The following is a 21,064-nucleotide window of genomic DNA, read 5'->3' as shown; positions in this document are numbered from 1 at the left end:
AAGAAACAACGGAAGGCACTAGGCAGTGTGGAAATGGATCTTACTACAAAGAGCTCACGCCCTCTTGGGCTCACAGGACAATTAAACGCAGGATGAAATCCTGGGTTCTCTGCCTTCACGTGTGCGTGTCCTGCTTACTTCGGGTTGAGCTCCTGCTAGATTCTGCAAAGCTGTGTAAATGACTGGGGAGCCCGTCCATCCACTCTCTGGTCCCCCTGAAGACTGGAGCAGAGAGATAAGTTAGTTACCCTGGATTCCACCACCAACAGAACCAATGGGGCAGAGCAACCCCAGAGGAGGGCGACCGTCCCTGGGTGAGGCCATTGTCCCTGGGTGAGGCCATTGTCCCTGGGTGAGGCTGTGACCTGGATCATTTTGTTTTCCCCTCAATCAGTAAAGACTTCTTCAGACCACTCTGCAGAATCAGAACAGAGACAATAACCAACCAGACCACACCTTCCTTATGACTGCACACCTCTATTCTTTTTTTTTTCTTTAAAAACTTTTATTTGTTCCACCACAACAGCAGTAGAGTAGTGCAAGAAGCCTGTACAACAGCGCGTGTCCATGGAGCGGGTCTCAGATCTCATGTTTTCCAAAGCGGGCTTCTTGTTGCAACCTTACTCCCGGGTTTTCCAAATCCAGCACAAACACCTCTGCTCTGTCTTCTCCTTCATAGCTGCTTCCTAAGACGGGCTTCCTGTCTAGGTTTGCGCTTGTTAAAGACCTGTCTTTGCAGCCTTCTTGTCCTCAATATCCATATAGATGCATCTTGCTAGTTCGGGGAAGACACTGGGCTCTTTACCCAATCTCCCCAGCGTGGCCACATGGATTCAACCTCCTCTTTCCGTTTTTTCACCTCTCATCTCTAACTGACATACAGGGGTGTGTGGCTTAGCCTAGCCTGCTGGGGCCAGGCTTTTGCCCTAACACTTGGGTTACATTAAGAACAAAAGTTCCATAAAGCCTATGTGGTCTGAAGCCCAGTTCACCGGCCTACTACTTCATACCTGTCATTGAGCACCAAGCCACCTCCGCGTCCAATGAGAGCGGGTTGTGGGTCCGTAGTACCTGCCCTGCTTCAGGCCCTTCACGACTGTGATCAGGCCCCCAGCTTACATACATGCCATGCCCCCTTCTGACCTTCTGAATCTTTAGCCACAGGAGGTTCCAAGAAAGCAAGGAGAGCGGCTTAAAGGGGAACTCCCCAACTACTCCCCTGTAGTAAACGAAAACAGCTGTCACTGAACTCACGGCAGAAGCAAATCCTGTTAGAGGTTGCTCAGTGCCTGCAGCTCCAGGTTCTAGAATACACTCCCGAACACGGTGGTGGTGGTGTTCCCCCTCGGGGTGGAGGTGGGGTGTGGGGGTGTCATGCAAAATAAAAATGCAAATATCAACTTATAAAATAAATGCGCTTGTACATGTCTTATACACTGGGGTTCCACATTCAAGTCTCCGACTTCAGAAAAGCGAAAGATGGTTTTGGTCAAGATCCCGGAGCTGTGGTCACAGCTCAGCCACACCCGGGAGACCGACTCTAGGGGGATCAGTTTTTTGATTTATAAAACTGGACATGGGGCTGGAAAGACGACGGTTCAGTGGTTCAAGGCATTTGCTCTTCTTATAGAGGACCCGGATTTAGGTCCCAGCGTCCACATGGTGGCTCAAAACCACACGTTAGCTCTCGTTCTAGGTTGGGGACCCATGCTTTCTCTCCTGGCCTCCATGGCACCAGGCATCCCTGCAGTGCATTTAAATACATTCAGGTAAAAATCTCATACACGCAAGATAGAGCATACGTAAGTCTTTGAAATGGAAACAGCTATCTACCACGTAGTTTCTTGTTTTTATGAGGGCAAAAGGAAAACTCGCAGAACACAGTGGAGCGCACCTGTAATCCCGCCACCTAGGAGGTCAAGGCTAAGGCAGGGGATTCATGATTTTGAGACTTTGCGGGATTTAAAATATTTTTTGCAGGATCTAAAATATTTAAAAATACAAAGCTCAAAGCACATTGAGATTTCACCCAGTTTATATGGTCTGATCCTCGCCCCCATTCTTACTTAACCTCATGCAAGTACCTTTTTTCTCTTCCAGGACATACAGAATGTGACCCTTAACTGCCACCAATAATAATATCAACTACGGGTTAACCCAACCGTTGGTGATGGAAACCCAGATCATTCTGCCTTCTCTTTCCAACAACACAGTGCTAGGTGCCTTTCCTTGCATCCCCACCAGCCTGACTCCCATCTATCTAATGAGGCACTGAGGGCAGGAAATGGCTTCCCCATTTCTTCTGTGGTCTACACTTTCGGAAGACCCGATGTGATAATAAAAACATGTAAATCAACACAAGTGTCCACGGTACAGAGTTCACGTGCTGGAGGTCATGCCCTTGCTGGTTTCACCTCCTGGAATTGGCTGAGGTAGCATTAACACTGAACTACAATCATGGCTGAGTCTGGGGTTTTTCTATGCCCCTTGTCCTGGGCAGAAAACATATGGCGTTCTATGCTCAGGTTCAAGATCAAGGACTGGCAAGTCCTGGTTGACTCTCAGGGTTTCTGGCTCAAAGATAGCATTAAATTAGTCATGGATGAATCCAAGCAGCTGGAGTGGAACAGAGGGCAGAGGTAGCACCAGAGGCTGGAATGCTCCAGTAGCTACTATGCCAGCTAGGGCTGCCCAAAGAGCCCTCCCTGGCAGCATTCACCAGAACCGGCTCCCTCTTCACGAGACAATGAATCCACTGTTGACTGCCCAGAGACTTGATTAATATTTGCAAAAAAAAAAAAAAAAACACAAAGTGGAAAATTCCACCTGTGTGGGCGGAAGCTAGACTCAATTGTATGTCAACAATCCTCACAGCCTTGCTCTCTCCAGGACGGATACAGCAGAGTAACAAAGATCAAGGGTCCAAGAGAATTTTTCCGTTTGAGAACATGGAGACATTAGAATAAAAAAAAATTTTTAATTGTCTCGTCTCCCTTGCTTTAAATCTATGCAGCAAATTTAAACCCATAAACTTGCTTTCCCACTCTGGTTTCTTCTGAGTTTCCTGATGGCTCTGTTAGAGTGACAGAGGTAATGCCAGTTCCATGTTATAGGTGCATGGGGAAACTGAGGTGGCAAGAGACCAAGAGCTTTGGCCATGGTCAAGGGATAGCAAGTGAGTCACAGAGTCAGGAAACCGGGCTGGAGTCCCAGCTGCAGTGGCCACACAGACCTGCTGGAAGGCTGGGGGATGGACAAAGTCATCTTCCAGGCCTGGACCACACTGTGACTTCCTACACGATGGAAGAAATCCAAAGCAAGCTTCCCAGGGGTGCAGGCTTCGGCATGGCCTTGGAGGAAGGCATGTGCTCGTTTATTCACTCATCCTGAGATTTAACGAGCAGCCTCCCCCCTGGACATGAAGACTTTGCTGAGCCAGGCGGCTCCGGTAGCCCTGCAGACTGAGTGCATGACTAAGGGCAGCCTGGGGAGAATCTCTAAGGATTGCTCCCTTCAGATTCCAGACACCTCTTCACTATGACGGCCCGCTCATTTAGTTGTACAGAAAAGGCAACTGAGCCTCTGAGGAGAGCGGCGGTGGCTTGCCTTACATCCAGGAGAAGACGCTAAGCCCTCTTCTGTGGCTCTGCCTGCCACACCCACTCCAGTGGAGTCCGTGTGACGTGAAGCTCTTGTGCTTCGTTTCTGTCCAGACAGAGGCCTGTGCCTGGAATGGCTTGGCCTCCTGGAGGTCCTGGCAGTTTCCCTACAAATAGATGATGACTGGGGTCTATGCTTGCCGTGGAGGTGCCTTCTGTGTTCTAGCCTTGGTGATCTTAGCAACTTTAAGCCTGTCAACAATATCTGATTTTAAGAACATAGCAGTGTGGGAAGATGGCCATGTACCTTTAGATGTCTCAGGAACTGAAAGTTCAGAGAAGGAAACGTCTCACACCATCATGATCCCGATGAACTCAACGGCTGTGACGAATTCAACTGCTGCACCCATTAGTTCCCAGCAAGTAGGAGAGAAATTAATTGCAGTCACTAACAACATGACTGTTCCAGAAAAGCCTTTCCCCCCTTTTGGATAAGTTTTGTTTAGCATGATTCAAAATAGTGATGTTTCTTTTAGAAAGAACATGGATAAGTTCCAACAAGTTGAACAAACTTATCAAGAGTTAACTAGAAGGGAGAGAGAAACTAACATTGAGCAAGAAATGAAAGAAATTATAGAATGGTTACAAAAGTTTCCATTTTATTCTGAGGGGCCATAAATATAAAGTTTAAACTTTATTACAACAAAGGTAAATGTTGAACGCATACCTGGTGCCCACAAGCCTGGCAGTATAACTGCAGTTTTCTAAACTATTGTTTGCAGCTGAGAATTGTTTCCTAGACTGTACGTTCAGTTTTCCTCCTTGCATGGGACATTTGGTGGGGTGATGAATAAGAGCTGGATGATTGCCAATTATGATGGACCTGTTCTAACTGCTTAAATCTATGCCAAGAAGTAAAGCTTTTCACAACAGCACACACCTCGAGTTTGTGTCTGTCTGTCACGCCGAATCCGTTCTCTACCTGAAATCCAAGCCTTGGTCCCTCTGATGATACACTCTCCTGGGTGGTCTGTGGCACCTGCCTCTGGGCTTGGGCATCTAAGCAAGTGGGTCCGTTTCAGCTGGTCACCTTAGAGGCCCAATGTTCAGTGAACAAGGATCATTGTGGGGTGAGGAGGGCACTTGTGGCAGGGTGGAAAGTACTGAGGACAGGCAGCTCTTTGGCCAGGTATGACCCTGTCTATAGCGGCTGAGTCTTGCTTATATTTCCTTCCACTGCCCACGGGCCACAGGTACATGCCCCTGTCCCAGAGTCAGGGCAGTGTCATCTCTGAGCCTGTCATCACTGGCCTGGGAGGTGGGTTGGGGGACTTCACAGGCTGTGTCTGGAGGCTGTCCTAGCATCCTAACCTGGGTATCCTCCCATAGCTTCTACCCCTTCCTACCCCCTTTCACCTGGTTCTTCCTCTCTCCTTTGCCACCAGCGATAAGAAACCCAGCTAGCTGTCCTGACCCATTTCTCAAAGCAAGTCAATCCAGTACCCAGTTCCTTATGTTTGTCCCACCTTCCCTTGCCAATGTCAGGTGAGGTTACTCCAGGGTCTGTGTTCATGTGACATCAGAACTTTCCTGCCAGAGCTGAAACACCTTCTGCCCGCCTTTCTGCCTCAGGGGCCAAGAAATGGCTGACTCACATACCTGTTCCTGGGCCTTAACTCTCAATCCCTGCTGTCCCAAAGCCCTAGCCTTTTGCCCTGAGGGTACGACAGCAGGGTGTGTTCTGTCAGAGCAGCCCCAAGCCTGCCCAGGGATTGGCACTCAGCCGCTCACTGAATGAACACGTTGGCAATCAGTAGTGACTCGCTCAGCTGAGAGGGAGCGGTCCCCTACTTGTCTGCACAGCTCCACGGGTTGTTTTTCAAAACCAAAGACCGATTGCCATCTAAACATTTCGCCCTGTTCCTCGGCCCCATGGGACAAATTTCTCAGAGGGAAACTGGAAAGAGGCCATCTCCGCCTTGCTTTTGCATCAGGGCAGGCACTCTGGCCTTGCGTTCTGTCCCAGCGCTCAGCTTCATGCCAAGAGCACACACCTTTGCACCCCGGTAGCAGGGAAGTGTTTACCGTTTCAGAAGGGCTGCTATGAAAGCTCAAAGTGTTCCCAGGAACCACTGGTTGAGTGAGGTGGAGTGAGGGCCCAGGATGGCCCAGTCCCAGGTGGGGGTGGGTCTACAGTTTCCCTGTTGTCAATCTCCTTTCTCAGGAAACTATTCCTTGCAATCCCACAGAGGCTAGGGATTGAGCCTTTTCCAGGTGAATCAAAGCCAGAACCTTCACCTGAGTCTCACGGATGAATTTACTCTGAATCCCAGTTGGGCTTCAGCAAACACAGCTGCTTGACTCCACCCGACCTCTCTCGGCTGGGATAAGCAGGACTTCTGCCTGAGGGCTCCCTCCAATTCCATTCCGCGTCTAAGAGTTTGGTGATCCCAGCTCTACTACGGATGTATGAAGGGTCGAAGCAGCAGAATTCCAGGCTTCGGTAGTCCTTACTCTAACCCCAAATGATACTGGGCTATCCCCGTCTCAAGCCATTTTATCTCAAAAGGATGGTCCCTAGTCTGCCTTCCCAGAATTAAGGTCTGAGAGGCAGTGGAGAGAGTCCGGCAGATTTCATTCAGGCACCCAAATGTCAGAACCTCAGCTCGGAACCCACAGTGCTGAGACACCAGCTTCGGGACCCCAGATGTAACCGCCAGACCTCATTCTATAGAAATACACTTAACCAGAAAGCTTGAGGGGCCAGGGGTGGAGATTCCTATCACGATTACCTTGTAACTGTAAGTTCCTGTCACTGGTCGCTAGTTCTCTCAAAGAAGCCCAGAAGCTTTCAGTGGCTCGAATCCCTCCCCCCTTTCTTTCTGTGACTCTTTCTGGGTAAAGGAGGCTTCAGGTCCTCCCGATCCACCCAGCCTAAGACCCGAAGCTCGCTACTCACCCAAGACACCTCCGCACCTGGGCCGGGACGGTCGATCGCAGAAGGATTGGAATCAGGAGCACCGACGAGGCGGTGGCCGCCGATCCTCGCCCGCTGCGCTTTAACTGGCGGACCCGGAGTGTCGCGTGCTCTCCTCCGCCCGGCCGGGGCTGCTCTGTCTGGCTCCAGGCGCCTGACCTGCGGCACACACCTGTGCGCGGGGCTCGACACGCACCGCGCCTGCTGGAACTTCTATCCTCCCCGGCTCGAGTCATTCGCACCCCGCCCATCCCCGCGAGCCCCGCGGGCGACCAGGCGGCCACTTTACTGTCTTGGGACCAGGCCAGCGCCCGCCCCGGCTAGGGCAGGGCAGTATTGTCGGAGGCGGAGCCCGGAGAGTTGCCGCGGGCTCCTGGATAAGAGGACCCTGGATCTCCCGCCCCAGCTCCGCGTGGTGGTGGGCGGTGGCCGGGCCATGTTGCTAGTGTTGCTGAGCCTGGCTGCTATGTGCAGGAGTGCCCTGTCCCGAGAGCCGGTAAGCATCCCCCTCCGCCGTGGGCACCCTTTCCCTCAGTTTCCATCCTTTTAGCTGAACCCCGACAAGCACATGAAGACCTATCAGCTCGACTGTCGAGGAAATTGTCCGTGGACCACCCTCAGAAAGAGACCAGTTTTGCACCCCTGAGATAACCACAATGGGACTTGAACTCGATTCCCATCCTAGAAGGTATCTGCGATCAGACTGCCTCCCCAGGGGCGCGAGGTTTAGAGCTGTCACAGGTGCCACCCTGGGCATTTGTGCTTACCTAGTCTTAGAATTCTCCTGAAAGAGGGGGGTGGTACTCAACTCACACAGGTAGCGTGCCTCGTCTCCGGGTTCATGAGGACAAACAAGACGGTATTGCTTATATCTGTGCTTCCCACCTATTGGGTCGACAGCCAGCCGGCGTCTGTCTGCCTGCTGGCTTTTCCTTTCTGTCTAGGGCCATGTTGACTGCAGAAGGTAGTATCTGTTAGTTCTTCTCCAGTCCTCATGAAAGAACCTTTCTGGTTATTCAAGAGGAAAAAGCTCATCCTCAACAAGGCATTTAGATGCAATCCCTGTCCCGTTCAAGGCGGCCTTGATGACTGTGGAAAGTCAAAGCTTGTTCATGGCGTCCTGACACCAGCAGCTGCTGTCCTTGCCCTCTGTGCATAAGAACGGTCCTGGGGGCAGCTGTGGGGAAGACGGAATAAACTCTACTATGTGTAGAGCTGTCGCCTGGCTTTTTTCTGCACTTTGTCTTGCTACCTTTCAACTAGATCTCGGTTCCTACAGGTGGCTCATTTGTTTAATAAGAGAATGTCACAAAACAAAGGACAATGGATGACTTCATCCAAACAGAATTTGCTCCATCAAAACCTTTGCTTCCTGCCTTCAGCCAAGGTTTTGGAATGAGGGGGCTGAGATCCTAGAGTCCCTTGGGTTTGTCACATTGTGTCTTGCCACTGAAGATTACTGACAACTGAAATAAATGTTTTAGGCTAAATATGCTATTCTGGAACCAGACTATTCATTTTTTTTTTTTTTTTTTTAGAAATTAAACTTCAAAAGGTTTAGTACTGGCCTTTCGTAGACACTGATGAGTTTTACTTTTTTGAAAGCTGTTTTAGAAAGATGAAATCACAGTTGTGTCACCCTCCTGTTCCCCCCTGTTTTTCTAAGTAGCTGAGTCCTAGATCAGAAAAGAAATATGATATGAGCTTGGGGGTGGGGGTGAGGGGATGTGGGCTGAAGTCATTGCTACCTGCTTTCTTCTCTTTGCACAGTCAATTCTTTACTTGGAGAAATTAATATTACATTGTCCCCCAAACCAAGCAACCAACCAAGCATTAGATGGTAAAGGGGGCCTTACCGTGGCCCTCAGTAATCTGAGGAAGGGAAAGCAAGCATGCTGGAGCCTACCTGGTCTTCAAGTGGATGAGCAGCTGCCAAGAAATCAGGCAAACCATGGTCCATCACAGCTACAGTGGGGCAGTTTAATTCCCCTCAAAGTGCAATCAAATGAGCTCCTTCCTTTCAAAAAACTTAAAAAGTTTTAATTGTGTGTGTGTGTCTGTGTGTGTGTGTGTGTCTGTGTGTGTGTGTGTGTGTCTGTGTGTGCGCGCAACCCTCCCCTCAGAAACAAGAGACATTGGATTTTGGAGCTGGAGCTAGGGGCAGTTGTTGGGAGTTGCCTGATGTGAGAGCTGGAACCTAAATGCAGGTCCGCTGCAGGAACAATATGTTCTTAACTGCCGAACCATCTCTCCAGTGCATCTTTCTTTGAGAACTTGTCACTTGTGCACGCATCTAAGGAAAAAGATGGTGTTTTGCCTAATTTGGTAAATGAAGCATTGTGGTTTACTGGCTTCAACATGACGTCTGGCTTCTCTCTTTCCTGCAGACTATTCAGTGTGGCTCTGAGACAGGTGGGTGCATTAGAGAACTGGCGAGGTCACAGATGACCAGGCACAGCATGGTGTGTTGCCTTGTTAACTGAGGGGAGTGAGGTTTTCGAGGCGGAATTTGAGGAGTAGGATGTGTTTGAAATGGGCTGGCCTCCCGATGAATTAGCACACAGGCAGAGTGGGACTCACCATGCTAAGTGGGAGGCAGTACCTGCCACCCCACAGAGGAACCAAGATTATGGTGTGAGATGGGAACATCACTGTCGGGAGTAGGCAGTGAATGTTTTACAGGTAGGTTTTGGCCAAGGATGTGACTTGGGAGAATGAGCCGGAAGGTCAGGAGCAGCAAAGTGAGGGCCTGAGAAAGCTGTCATAGTGAGGGCTAGATGGCTGGAGTCCTGGATGAGGCTTGGAGGAAGGAGGACTGGCATTAGTCTCACACACACACACACACACACACACACACACACACACACACACACACACACACATGCCTGGACTACGCCACATGCTGTGTAGTTTGGGGCCATGAGGCTGAGAGAATTTATTTGGGTGCGTAAATCTGCCAGCATCTAGGAGTTTGGTTTTCCTTGGCAGAAGTGAGTTGTGAACGGGTGATGGAACAGGAAAGATCACTTGGAGGAAGTAACTTCTGACTGGGCCCAAAACAGGAGTGTCATAGGAAGTCTTCTTGCCTCCTCCCAGGGCCATCTCCAGAGTGGATGGTCCAACATACACTCACTCCGGGAGACCTGAGGGACCTCCGAGTGGAACTTGTCAAGACAAGTGTGGCAACAGAGGAGTTTTCAATTCTGATGAACATAAGCTGGATACTCCGGGCAGACGGTAAGTTTGCGTCAGTCAGAGTGTCTACTAAACTAGGAACATGAAGGACATAGGCCCCATTAATTCCAGTTCTCGGCACACACCCCAGAAGTACAGAGACATATACTATCCTAGGATGTGTACAGTAGCACTCTTCATAACAGCATCCAGATGACCAAGAACAAAAAGGAATCACAAAGGGGGAACTTTGGAAGTCAATACAGCAATGAGAAGTGTGTGTGTGTGTGTGTGTGTGTGTGTGTGTGTGTGTGTGTGTAAAACAATATGGATGTCACAAACACAAGCAGCCAGCGTACAAAGAGCCATACATGTATCTGTAATTGTGCCTACAGTGGCACACGAAAGAACAAAATAAGTGGTTTGAGGTCAGGTGGGGGCTTGGGAGCTACTCTGGCTTGGAAGTGACTCAAAGCACAGGCAGCTCTGAGTGAGGGGCAGCTCTTGGCTGAGTGTGTCAGTGTGCAAAGTCGCTGATGAGCAAAGGCTTTCCTCAGTCATACTTCATGGAGGAGATGACTCCCCTCATTTTAGGAAAAGCTCTGCTTGGGTTGCCTTCCTACATCTCAAATGGCGCCATCCAAGTCCTGGCGTTTTCTCCTGATTACGTCGAAAGCACCATGCACATTCCTTACACGAGCCGATCCTGGGATCCCACTGCCTATGCCTGTGGTGTCTGTTTGCCGGCGTTGAGCTTGGTTTAGTCAAGAGTCCGTTTGCTCAGCACCTGGGACACTGAAACAGGAGGTTGCTACAGTGTGAGGCCAATCTGGGCTGTAGACTATTAGTTCCAGGACAGCCTGGGCTACAGGGCAACACCTTGTCTCAAAACCTCAAGGAGGTTGTAGAAGGAGCCGGGAGAAGGGTCCCTTTGACATGGGAAACAAGTCAGTGATGGGCCTGCTTCGTCAGCACGTTTTCAGCGTAGTAGGAGCGGCAGCCAGGGATGTCCCAAAGCCGTGCTGGATTTATGTGAGTGGGGTAGGGCTGGAAGGACCAGGGCAGGGCCCCAGGAGACTCTTGTGAGATGCTACAATAGGTTCTGCCCCACATCAAGCAGGGTGAGGTCTTTGGTTGATGATGTTATGGACTTTATAAAGGGAACTTGGAAATATAGGGATGGGGGAACAGACAGACTAGAAAGTATGGTCTGTACAGACATAGGGCAGTCAGAACAGGCACAGTCGGGTACTGGTGCTTAGCAAAAGCTAAAGCCTGGAGCATCCACTGATCCAGAAATAAGCAGTGTTTAGGACCCATTCATCCCATCCCGGGGCACACCTAAAGGAAGTACCCACATGGATGCACTGAAAGACACACAGCCTAGGGCAGTCCTCTTAGAGCAGGACAGAAGTATCACTAACCACAGGCACTTTGTGCAATTCAGGCCAGCCTAGAAGCAAGGGGTCTTGGGCTTTGGAATATGAATTTACACTTACTGCTGAAGAGCTGTGGAAAGTTCAAGCAGAATTCCCCCCAAAGTTCCCCAAACCTTCACTCCGTCTGCACACTGGACACCATTGGACACACCAGCCGAGACAAGGCATTTACCGTTGAGTATATGTGAGCCACATGGGGCTAATGCAAGCAACCTCCCACTTCACTGTCTCTGCAGCCAGCATCCGCTTCTTGAAGGCCACCAAGATCTGCGTGAGTGGCAAAAACAACATGCATTCATACAGCTGCGTGAGGTGCAACTACACAGAGGCCTTCCAGAGCCAGACCAGACCTTCCGGCGGCAAAGCAAGTACTTCCAGACTGTCCTTGACAGACAGACCCTGGGTGTGGGGAGCACAAAAAGCACTTCGGGAAAGCCTGATGATCCGGAGCAGAGCAAGATGCCTGGCTCCAGACTCACTTAAGGCTCAGTGCCTGGGGAAGGCAGCATCTTTGAGACTCAATGCCCATCCACGGGAGGGGAGTTGAACTTAAATTGTATCCTGGCTCTAAAATGCCACACTTTCCTGATTCTGAGTTTTATCAGTAGATTGGGCTGTGCCCATTCGCTACATAGACGTTGGCCAGAGACCTGTATCAGCTGGATGCTCCATTGAATGACAAAAGGAGGGGTGGGGCTCTCAAGCCTGACACCCCTCAGTTCAGTCCACAGGACCGACATGGTAGAGAGAACGATTCCTTTGAGTTGTCCAAATTCCCATGTGCAGTATGGCATGACCCCCCATTAGCACACACATGCATGCACGCAATACATAAATGTGAAAACATTTACAAATGAAAATGCCCCCACAGTGGTTCTTGCTTCGTTTTGCAGTGGACATTCTCCTATGTCGGCTTCCCTGTGGAGCTGAGCACGCTCTATCTCATCGGGGCCCATAACATCCCCAATGCTAACATGAACGAGGACAGCCCTTCTTTGTCTGTGAACTTCACCTCGCCAGGTAAACATCCTCCGTGTTACTGTGTCACATGCATCCTGGCATGCGGTTGGTGCAGTGAGCCTTGGGAACCCTTCCGGGCTGTCAGCTTCCTCATCTGTGGACACGGTCCTCAGGGTAGAGGGTTCAGTTAGGTGAATGTGGGTGCCAAGCAGGACACACTTGCCCTGGGCAGTGCACACAGCAACGGTGAAGCTCCAACCCTGGTCCTTTGCGGTTGGTGCCTTGAGCCATCCCGAGTGGCTTTGGTGTCACACCATTTACTACACGGTACTTTTTAGCTTCCTGATGAGACCAAAGCTCACTGTTGTTTTGTTTGTTTGTTTTGTGGGAGGGTGTCCTTTATTTTTAAGTGAGTTTTGTTTGGTGATGGTTTTCAAAAAGTTGCAAAAGTAGGTGTCCCACACAGCTCTGGGTTCTGGTTCCAGTCCCGCCGGTTGTCAGCATCTTGTTTTTAGGGTGCACTTGTGAAAACGGGGACATAACGTCAGCATATTTCCAGTAGCTAAACACCAGGCTCTTTGGATTTCAGCTGCTTTTCCATTACAGTTTCCTCCTGTTCCAGAGTCACTCAATCATTGTGCCACCCCAGCCTCTGGCCACCCTTTTCCACGCCCTTGTCAAACATTATCTAGATTGTTTCCAATCCGGATTTGTCTGATGCTTGCTTTGTATGTAGGCCACAGAAGGCATTGAACCCTCCTCATTATGTCCTATCTGGGGTGTGTGACATTATTGGTGAGGGCTGTGCCTACTGGAGACCCACCACCTGGAGCTTCATGTCTAGAAGAGGCAGGACCTATGTGTATTATCAACTTTCACTTTTTGGTTTCCAAGTCACCTCCTGGAGACTGTTTTGATAAAGGCTGTACTTAAAAGAGATTACTTAAAGCTTCTATGGGAGGATGACGCTGTCTCTCTCATATTTGGGGTGTGTGTGTGTGTGTGTGTGTGTGTGTGTGTGTGTACTGGGCAATGGGTTATAACACAGATACCTTTTACTCAAATGTAACAACTTTGATTCACATTCCCAGGCTGCCTAAACCATGTGATGAAATATAAGAAGCAGTGCATTGAAGCAGGTAAATAGACACAGCATTGTGTTTCTGTCACTTGGAGAATTCCTTCCTGGGGCCCATCAAGTCCATCCATCCTCACACAAAGTACTAAGATATACAGATGGAGGGTCTCTTACGTCAGTGAAGGAGCTGCTGGAATGGCTCTGAGCTGAGCAGCTACCCAGGCTGGGGTGGGCTCTTAGGTTTACATAGGACAGCAACAGCTACAGAAAATCACTCCTGTCCTTATGCTAAACTCATACTTTATCCCATATCCCACTTAAAACAGTGTCCGCGAGAACCTGTTTAGTGACTGGAGAAGAGTCCCATGAGCCTTTGCAACCTGCTCATCACAACTGACCTGTGATTAGTGGAGGCTCTGGGTACCTTCTGTTTGGATTAACAAAGAGGATGAGAGTTTGTCCAAGTAAGGTCCCAGTTGTCTTCTCAAAAGACCCCCTTCACTCTGGTAGACTCTTAGAACTTCTTCTCAATCATGAAGGGGCTATTTTAGGATAGTCAGTCCCTCATCCCGACTTCTAAGGGTGAGTATAAACTTCAGAGCAGTATAGTCTCGTGGTGTTGATGAAGTTAGTGACACTGGGGGTGGGTCTTTCCTCCCACCAAAAGAACACTGTAAAAGAATGGAGCTGTGAGGTGTGTGTAGTCCAGGACCTGGAATCAGACCTCGCAATTCACTCCTAGAACCATTCCCAGTCAGGGACCCCAAACGGTCCCTTCAGTAGGAAAGATAACCTGTGCTATTACATACACATGTTCCTGGAAACGTGTCCAGTCTTATTTGCAAGTCATATGAGTGAGACAAGGGCTTTCTGATAGTTGATCTGCCAGGGATTCCTGTAAGTATCCTGTGTGCATTTCCTTCCTCCTTTGGATTCAGTCAGGCTGACAGTGTGTCCTTGTAAATCCTGAGTCTCAGTGTACCGCCTTTCCATTTTGGTACATAACCTCCTACCTCCTAAACCGAGGCCCTTCCACCCTAGAAAGGAGAAAATAGTGGTCCTAGCTCTCTCACCTCAAAATGTAGGGTGAGCATTGAACCCAGTCTTGGACTGAGATATGTACCTACCACTACCAGCTCAAGTTACTATTTGTAGCAAAGTAGCAGCATTGAGGGTAGTCCCTAAACTTCCTTGGACATCAGATACTTTGGATTCTGGGAACAGGGTGAGAAGATATCCTATACTTGAGTCCCTGTCTCTTGGGTGTGTGCCTAAGGATTTAGATTTGTTTCTGTGAAGCACCCTGGGGACTCAGTAAAGGGAGGAGTTATCAGAGTACTCTCTCAATTTGCAGGAAGCCTGTGGGACCCAAACATCACAGCTTGTAAGAAGAATGAGAAGACCGTGGAAGTGAATTTTACAACCAATCCCCTTGGAAACAGATACATGGTTCTCATTCGACGGGACACGATGTTGGGGGTTTCTATAGTGCTGGAGGTACTCTCCCCCTTAATCACCAGCCCAGTCCCAACCTCTAGTTTCGGTATTGTGAAGGGAAGTACACACATTTTAGGGTCCTCTGCATAGGTTTCAAGAGAGCTGAAGCTAACTGTTGTCCAAGCCTGCCAGGGCTTCCTTGATTAATGTTGCAGAAAAGAGTCCCTGTAGGCATCTGGGATGAGGAGTCTAAAATCAAGTAAAGGCAAAAGTTCTAGGCTTCTGAAGTGGGTCCTTATTGTGATGCACCAGAAGCCAGTCAGGAAGAGTGGCTTCATCACTGACAGTCTCTACACGCATGTGACTTGTAGCTCTTGACTGTCTCACTTGTCTGCACCAGAACAAACTGACGAGGACATCTGTAGCCATTCCGGTCAATGATGAGAGTGAAGGTGCCTTGGTTGAGGTGAGTTCAACAGTAGTCTGGGAAGGGAGGGGCACCAGTCTCTCCACCATGGACGCTTCTGTATGTGCATGTGTCACCGGTGGGATGCTAGGGACTAACGCAAGGATGTCTTGAATTCTGTATAAGTACACACAGCCCTCTGGGGCTTCTGTTAAAGGATGGCAAGTCTCTCCCCAACCAAGCAGTGTTATCAGAGTCCTTACTGGTCTTCGCAGTGGTGAGATCAGAACGCTGACTCGGCAGCTGTAGTGTCTTTTGTTTGGAGTAGTGGCTGCTGCCTTTCCAATGTGTCTTCATTTCTATTACTATCATGGAGTAATTCTGAGATGGACAGCCATTTTACTTCCTCAGTGCCTCAGGTTTAAGTGAAAAGTGAAGCTGCGAAAGCCTGAGGCTGGAAGGCTGGAATCCAGGTCAATGCCTCAACTGTGGAGAGCAACTGTCCATCTTCTGGGGGCCTCAGTTGATTCAGGTGGAAACAGGAAGTCAGGTCCCTATAGTTTACAATATGGGTATACAGAGGGTCACAGTGCAACTCAACCACACCCAAGTACGTCACTCTCCACTCCCTGGAACACCGAGTACTCAGCGTGAGCAAGACCCTGGCACCACAGCAACCGCTCGTCCTTCAGGAAGCTGTGGCTTTCCCAGTGCCAGGGAAATCGCCTCCTGCGGTCCAGGGGCAAGATTTGTATGTTTATTGGGATGAAGCTGCCCTTTTAGACGAGGAAAGAACCACGTCAGGAACAGGCACAAAGTTCAAGGGCATTACAGGTGTTTTGGTCTCCGGTCACCAGATTGGATTTGTAGGCTACACAAGTGTGACTAAGCAGAAAAGTGACCATGCCAAGAGGTGAAAGCAGAAAAAGGCGGGGGGGAGGGTGTTGTAAGTGGGGACACTATAGAACATTTCCTGAGCCACTGGAGAACTTTCTGATCACCCCTTCTCAGCTGACCCCATATTTACACACCTGCGACAATGACTGCATTCGACGCAAAGGGACAGTGGTGCTTTGCTCAGAGACAAGTGCTCCCTTCCCTCCAGATGACAGTAAGTACCCAACATTAGCTCGGGATGGTCAGGGAGGCTCAGGAACCACAGGACCTCTTTCATACGTAATGGGCTATGCTGTGTCTGTGAGGAGCATTAAGAGGTCCCTGCCTGCGTGCCCTGAACTGCTATGGCAGAACTATGCTGCCCCAGAGAGCTCATGGCCACATAAGAAAGGCTTGATTTAAATGAATGACTCTTCAAAAGCAGGGTACACAAAAGGGGAACAAGTGCACGGGAATTGTTCTAGGTGTCACCAGGCTTTGGAGTGGGAGTCACAGACCGGTGTGAGCAGCACTGGGTCTGTGAGGGTGTGTGTGGGTCTGTGAGGGTCCGTGAGGGTGTGTGTGGGTGTGAGGGTCCGTGAGGGTGTGTGTGGGTCCGTGAGGGTGTGTGTGGGTCCGTGAGGGTGTGTGTGGGTCCGTGAGGGTGTGTGTGGGTCCGTGAGGGTGTGTGTGGGTCCGTGAGGGTGTGTGTGGGTCTGTGGGGGTGTGTGTGGGTCTGGGAGGGTGTGTGTGGGTCTGTGAGGGTGTGTGTGGGTCTGTGAGGGTGTGTGTGGGTCTGTGAGGGTGTGTGTGGGTCTGTGAGGGTGTGTGTGGGTCTGTGAGGGTGTGTGTAGGTCTGTGAGGGTATATGCATTGCAAGACATTTTGATTCTCCCTGAATCTTATTTGGTTAACAAATCAGGAACACTGGCACCAAAAGACGGTCCCTGGTGCCTGAGAGCATGTTCTGGAAAATGTCTGTGGATTTAGAGACGCCTTGGTTCTTTTTATGGATAAATAGTGTTCTGAACCCAGGGATGGGGCCAAAAGGCAACATCAGCCAGCCAAGCTTTTGATAATTCCCCTAGAACCCTGACTCTATGTGGGCATGCTGGTGTGTCTGCATTATGTATGTAAGTTCATCCTGAGGATCAAAAATTCCTCAAACAAAAACCCCAACATTCACACTCTGGCTGCCACAGTGAAGATGTGTGTATGCTTGAGGAATAGAAACCCGAGTTCAGAGAACGACTCCCAGTTCCTGTGGAAAATCCAGGGAGAGGGCAGGTGAGTTACTCAGTGAGTTCAATCACTTGCTGTACACAGTTTACAACCTGGGTTGGTTCCCTCCTGGGACCCACGGTCAAAGGAGAACACAAACCCTAAAGTTGTCCCTGCCGTCCACATATATGCTGTGGCGTGTGTTCACACACACGACAGTTACTGTGAGCCTAGCCTGTAACGGCTAAACCATCACTCCAGCCATAGTAATACATTTTTTTTTGGAAGGACCTGGATACTGGCAAAGAACCCTTAGTCAGCAGACCCCTAAAGATCTTCTAGCCCTTCATTTGAAAGTTCTAAACTTCCAAGAGTAAAAGGATCCACTTACAAAGGTGTGACTGGGCTGTTTCCTGCAGACAGAAGCATGCTGAGAGGCTGGCTGCCTCTCCTCCTGGTGCTGCTGGTGGCTACGTGGGTGCTGGCAGTTGGGATCTACCTAACTTGGAGGAAAGGTAAGGGTGGTCACTTCCTGAAGACTCTCTAATGAGATCCTCCCCATCAGCATGTGTAGAAAAAGAAACCTAGCTAGCTGGGGCAGCATAAACCGCACTCCCAGCCCTTGAGAGGAAGAGGAGGGGGAGGAGGAGGTCAGGGGTTCAAGGATTTCATCAATTACTGTTCAAGGCTAGTTTGAGCTACACAAGGATCTATCTCAAAAAACCAAAGAGGAGCTGTTAGTGTGCCCTGTGAGTTAGTCCTGTGTCATGGCAGAAGAGTAACTCCATCCCTTCAAGCTAAGAAAGCCACATGGACTTCCATCTCAAGAACATTTGCATTTAGAGGACGTTGTTGGTGCCCTGTTACTACAGGGGTACAGTAGCTTTCTACATAGTCGTGCTGTGTGGCAGTGTGGGGCTAAACTTTCTAGAGGGAGAAGAACTCTACCACCTGCAGGTAGAAGACGGTACAAACTACAGCTGACCCGACTCCTACTATGATGGGTAGAGGTCCTGTCTGCATCAAGGTACAGAGGTTTTAGCAGCTTGCTTCAAACACTGTGCTCTCAAGCGTCAACAGCTGCTATGAGTTTATCTGAGAAGAACTTGACTATGGAGGCTGATTTGATAGGGACTTAGAAATACACCTTTTAAAGTACCTTTAAGATTCAAGCATCAAAAGGACTATCAAAGAATTTTTCTTCTGTCAGGAATAAAACTTGATCCCGGCTGACACTGGTGGGGATCACTTAGTAGTGAAGTTTTAGTCTACTGTAAAGGCCTCCTGTCTGCTGGGCCCCGTTTAGTTGTGACAATTTAGACTACTGTAAAGGCCTGCTATTTGCTGCACAATTAACAACGTTTCCCCCACAGGAAGGAGCACAAAGACATCTTTTCCTATCACCGCCATGCTCCTGCCCCTTGTTAAGGTCCTGGTGGTTTACCCATCCAAGATATGTTTCCATCACACAGTCTGTCGCTTCACTGACTTTCTTCAAAACTACTGCAGAAGTGAGGTCATCCTTGAAAAATGGCAGAAAAAGAAAATCGCCGAGATGGGGCCTGTGCAGTGGCTTACCACTCAGAAGCAAGCAGCAGATAAAGTGGTCTTCCTTCTTCCCAGTGACGCCCCTTCCCTTTGTGACAGTGCCTGTGGCCACAAGGAGGGCAGTGCCACGGAGAATTCTCAGGATCTGTTCCCTCTTGCCTTTAACCTCTTTTGTAGCGATTTCAGCAGCCAGACTCATCTGCACAAATACCTGGTGGTCTATCTTGGGGAAGCAGACCTCAAAGGGGACTATAATGCTCTGAGAGTCTGCCCCCAGTATCATCTCATGAAGGACGCCCCAGCTTTCCACACAGAACTTCTCAAGGCTACGCAAAGCATACCGCTGAAGAAACGGCCACAGGCCTGCCACGGCAGCTGTTCACCCTTGTAGTCCACCCAGGAGGAGAGGGACCCGAAGCCTTCCTACTCTACCTTCCAGTGACAAAACACTTTGTGACGACCCTGAAATGTACTGTATAGGCTGTGTGTAGGTAGTGCTATGTACAGAACTTCTCTAAAACTGGAGTTTACAGTCAGAGCTTGAGCACAGATGCCTGAGGCTAGTCATTAGCTGGCTTTATGAAGACATTAGTGAGTGGAACCTAAATGTTTGAATATACAAAGCCGGGTACTGATTATCACCATGAACTCAGCACTCTGGCCAGGAAGGAATGAGGCATTTCCCAGTCAGGTGTCTGGTCTTACACTGCCCACGCTCTATGCTGCACGTAGGACTGTGGACTCCTGAAGATTTTAATCTATTAATGAGTAACCCCTCTGGGAGGCTCTCACTAATGTGTAGCTTCCTAAGAGAACAAGCCTATTAAGCACACAAGCTGGACACATTCTGCCTGACCAGATGATCCAGTGTCTATGTAACCACTGCACTGTCTGGTGTTTGCACAGTGCTTTCCCTCACCATACTTCTGGACAGGTAACCTTTACTTTTTATCTTATAAGTACCAGGAATTGAACCCAGGGTGTTATGCACACTAGACAAACGCCCTGCCACTGAAATACATCCCCGTCCCTCATAGGTGTCACACCTTTAATCCAGCACGCAAGGGGAAGAGGCAGGAGGATCTCTGTGAGTCTGAGGCCAGCCAGAGACACACAGTGGGGCTCTGTCTCAAATGAACAAGTTGTTACCCATAAATCTAGTGTCTACTTTTGTCCAGTTACCTGTCCACTGTTGTGGTGCCCAGAGTTCTTGGTTATTACCTAAGATTTCCTGTTCAAAACTAATTCTTAAAGTGAAATTAGCTCTCTTGAAGTAATAAATCTTCTCTGTAATCAATCACTTAAATAAACAACTACCAAGAAGGAAGGACAGCTCACAGACTCAGCTCTGGCTGCTCTTCCAGAGGACTCAGCACCCACACGGCCGCTCATAACCATCTTAGCTCTAGTTTGGGGATCCGACAACCTTCTCTGGCTTTTGAGGACACTCTACATGCATTTTAAAAACACACTGTATATATCGCAGTGTTTTGCTTGCATGTATGTCTGTGTACCATGTGTGCTTGGTGCCGAGGTCAGAAGGTGCTGGATTACCTGGAACTGGAATTACAGACACACATGAGCCACCAGGCGGATGCTGGGAATCAAACCTGGGTCTTCTGCAAGAACAAATGCTCTTTAACTGCTGAACTCTCTCTACACCCCCTAACATAAATAAATATTATTTAAAAACAAAAGTGAAAACAAAAAAATCTGACCAGAAGCAGTAACAGTATATAGACTTGTAACATCTTTTGGCCTTCTAGCTCGTTACTTTCTCAAAGCAGCTTTTTCTTAATGTAGAAACTAAAAAAATGTATATAATAGCATACGTATTTGTCTAGTATGGCTTCATACAGCATAATAAACCTGTGTTGTAATGGGACCGTATTTCAGGTAGTTGACTGTTACAATATTAGTACCCGGAGGTCTGGTGTGTCTGGCGCATTGGCTCAACCCTTTAACCCCTGGGCACCAAGGCAGAAGCAGGCAAATACTTGAGTTCAAGGCCAATCTGGCCTACACAGTGAGTTCCAGGACAGCAAGGGCTACATAACTGAGAAAACTTGTTTAAAAAAACAAAACAAAACAAAAACAAAAGCAAAAGTTTGTAATTGATCCAGCGAGTTAGCAAACACTTAAAAAAAACTATGTATTTTTAAGTATGTGTAGGTGTGTGTGTGAAAGTGGGTACGTGCATGTGAGTTTCCACTCACAAGAGTATCCACTCAGAAGATGCCAAAGGCCTGACATGTGCAGGGAACTGAACCCAGATCTTCTGAAGAGCAGCAAGTGGTCTTGATCACTGAACTTCTCTCCAGTTCCTGGGGCAAACATTTTAGATGTAGT

General features: G+C 49.0%; 1 protein-coding gene across 1 annotated transcript; it reads left to right on the top strand.

Annotated features, from left to right (window-relative positions):
- Positions 1–6,971: 6,971 nt before the first annotated feature.
- On the top strand, positions 6,972–19,548 carry Il17rb (interleukin 17 receptor B). The gene is made up of 11 exons (XM_032919275.1): positions 6,972–7,072; positions 8,964–8,988; positions 9,673–9,813; positions 11,426–11,553; positions 12,083–12,209; positions 13,241–13,288; positions 14,582–14,724; positions 15,065–15,130; positions 16,082–16,181; positions 17,587–17,682; positions 18,541–19,548. Exons 1-11 carry the CDS (start codon positions 7,013–7,015, stop codon positions 19,104–19,106), a joined length of 1,500 nt encoding a protein of 499 aa, XP_032775166.1. The 5' UTR covers positions 6,972–7,012; the 3' UTR covers positions 19,107–19,548.
- Positions 19,549–21,064: the final 1,516 nt, after the last annotated feature.

This window comes from Rattus rattus, chromosome 13, assembly GCF_011064425.1.
Source record: "Rattus rattus isolate New Zealand chromosome 13, Rrattus_CSIRO_v1, whole genome shotgun sequence".
NCBI classification, from domain to species: domain Eukaryota; kingdom Metazoa; phylum Chordata; class Mammalia; order Rodentia; family Muridae; genus Rattus; species Rattus rattus.
This window is presented reverse-complemented; position numbering and strand designations above follow the sequence as displayed.

Coding starts and splice junctions, on each gene's coding strand:
- Il17rb (XM_032919275.1), top strand. CDS start 7,013: ATGTTGCTAGTGTTGCTGAGCCTGGCTGCTATGTGCAGGAGTGCCCTG. Junction 7,073..8,963: donor GTGCCCTGTCCCGAGAGCCG/GTAAGCATCCCC, acceptor TCTTTCCTGCAG/ACTATTCAGTGTGGCTCTGA. Junction 8,989..9,672: donor TCAGTGTGGCTCTGAGACAG/GTGGGTGCATTA, acceptor GCCTCCTCCCAG/GGCCATCTCCAGAGTGGATG.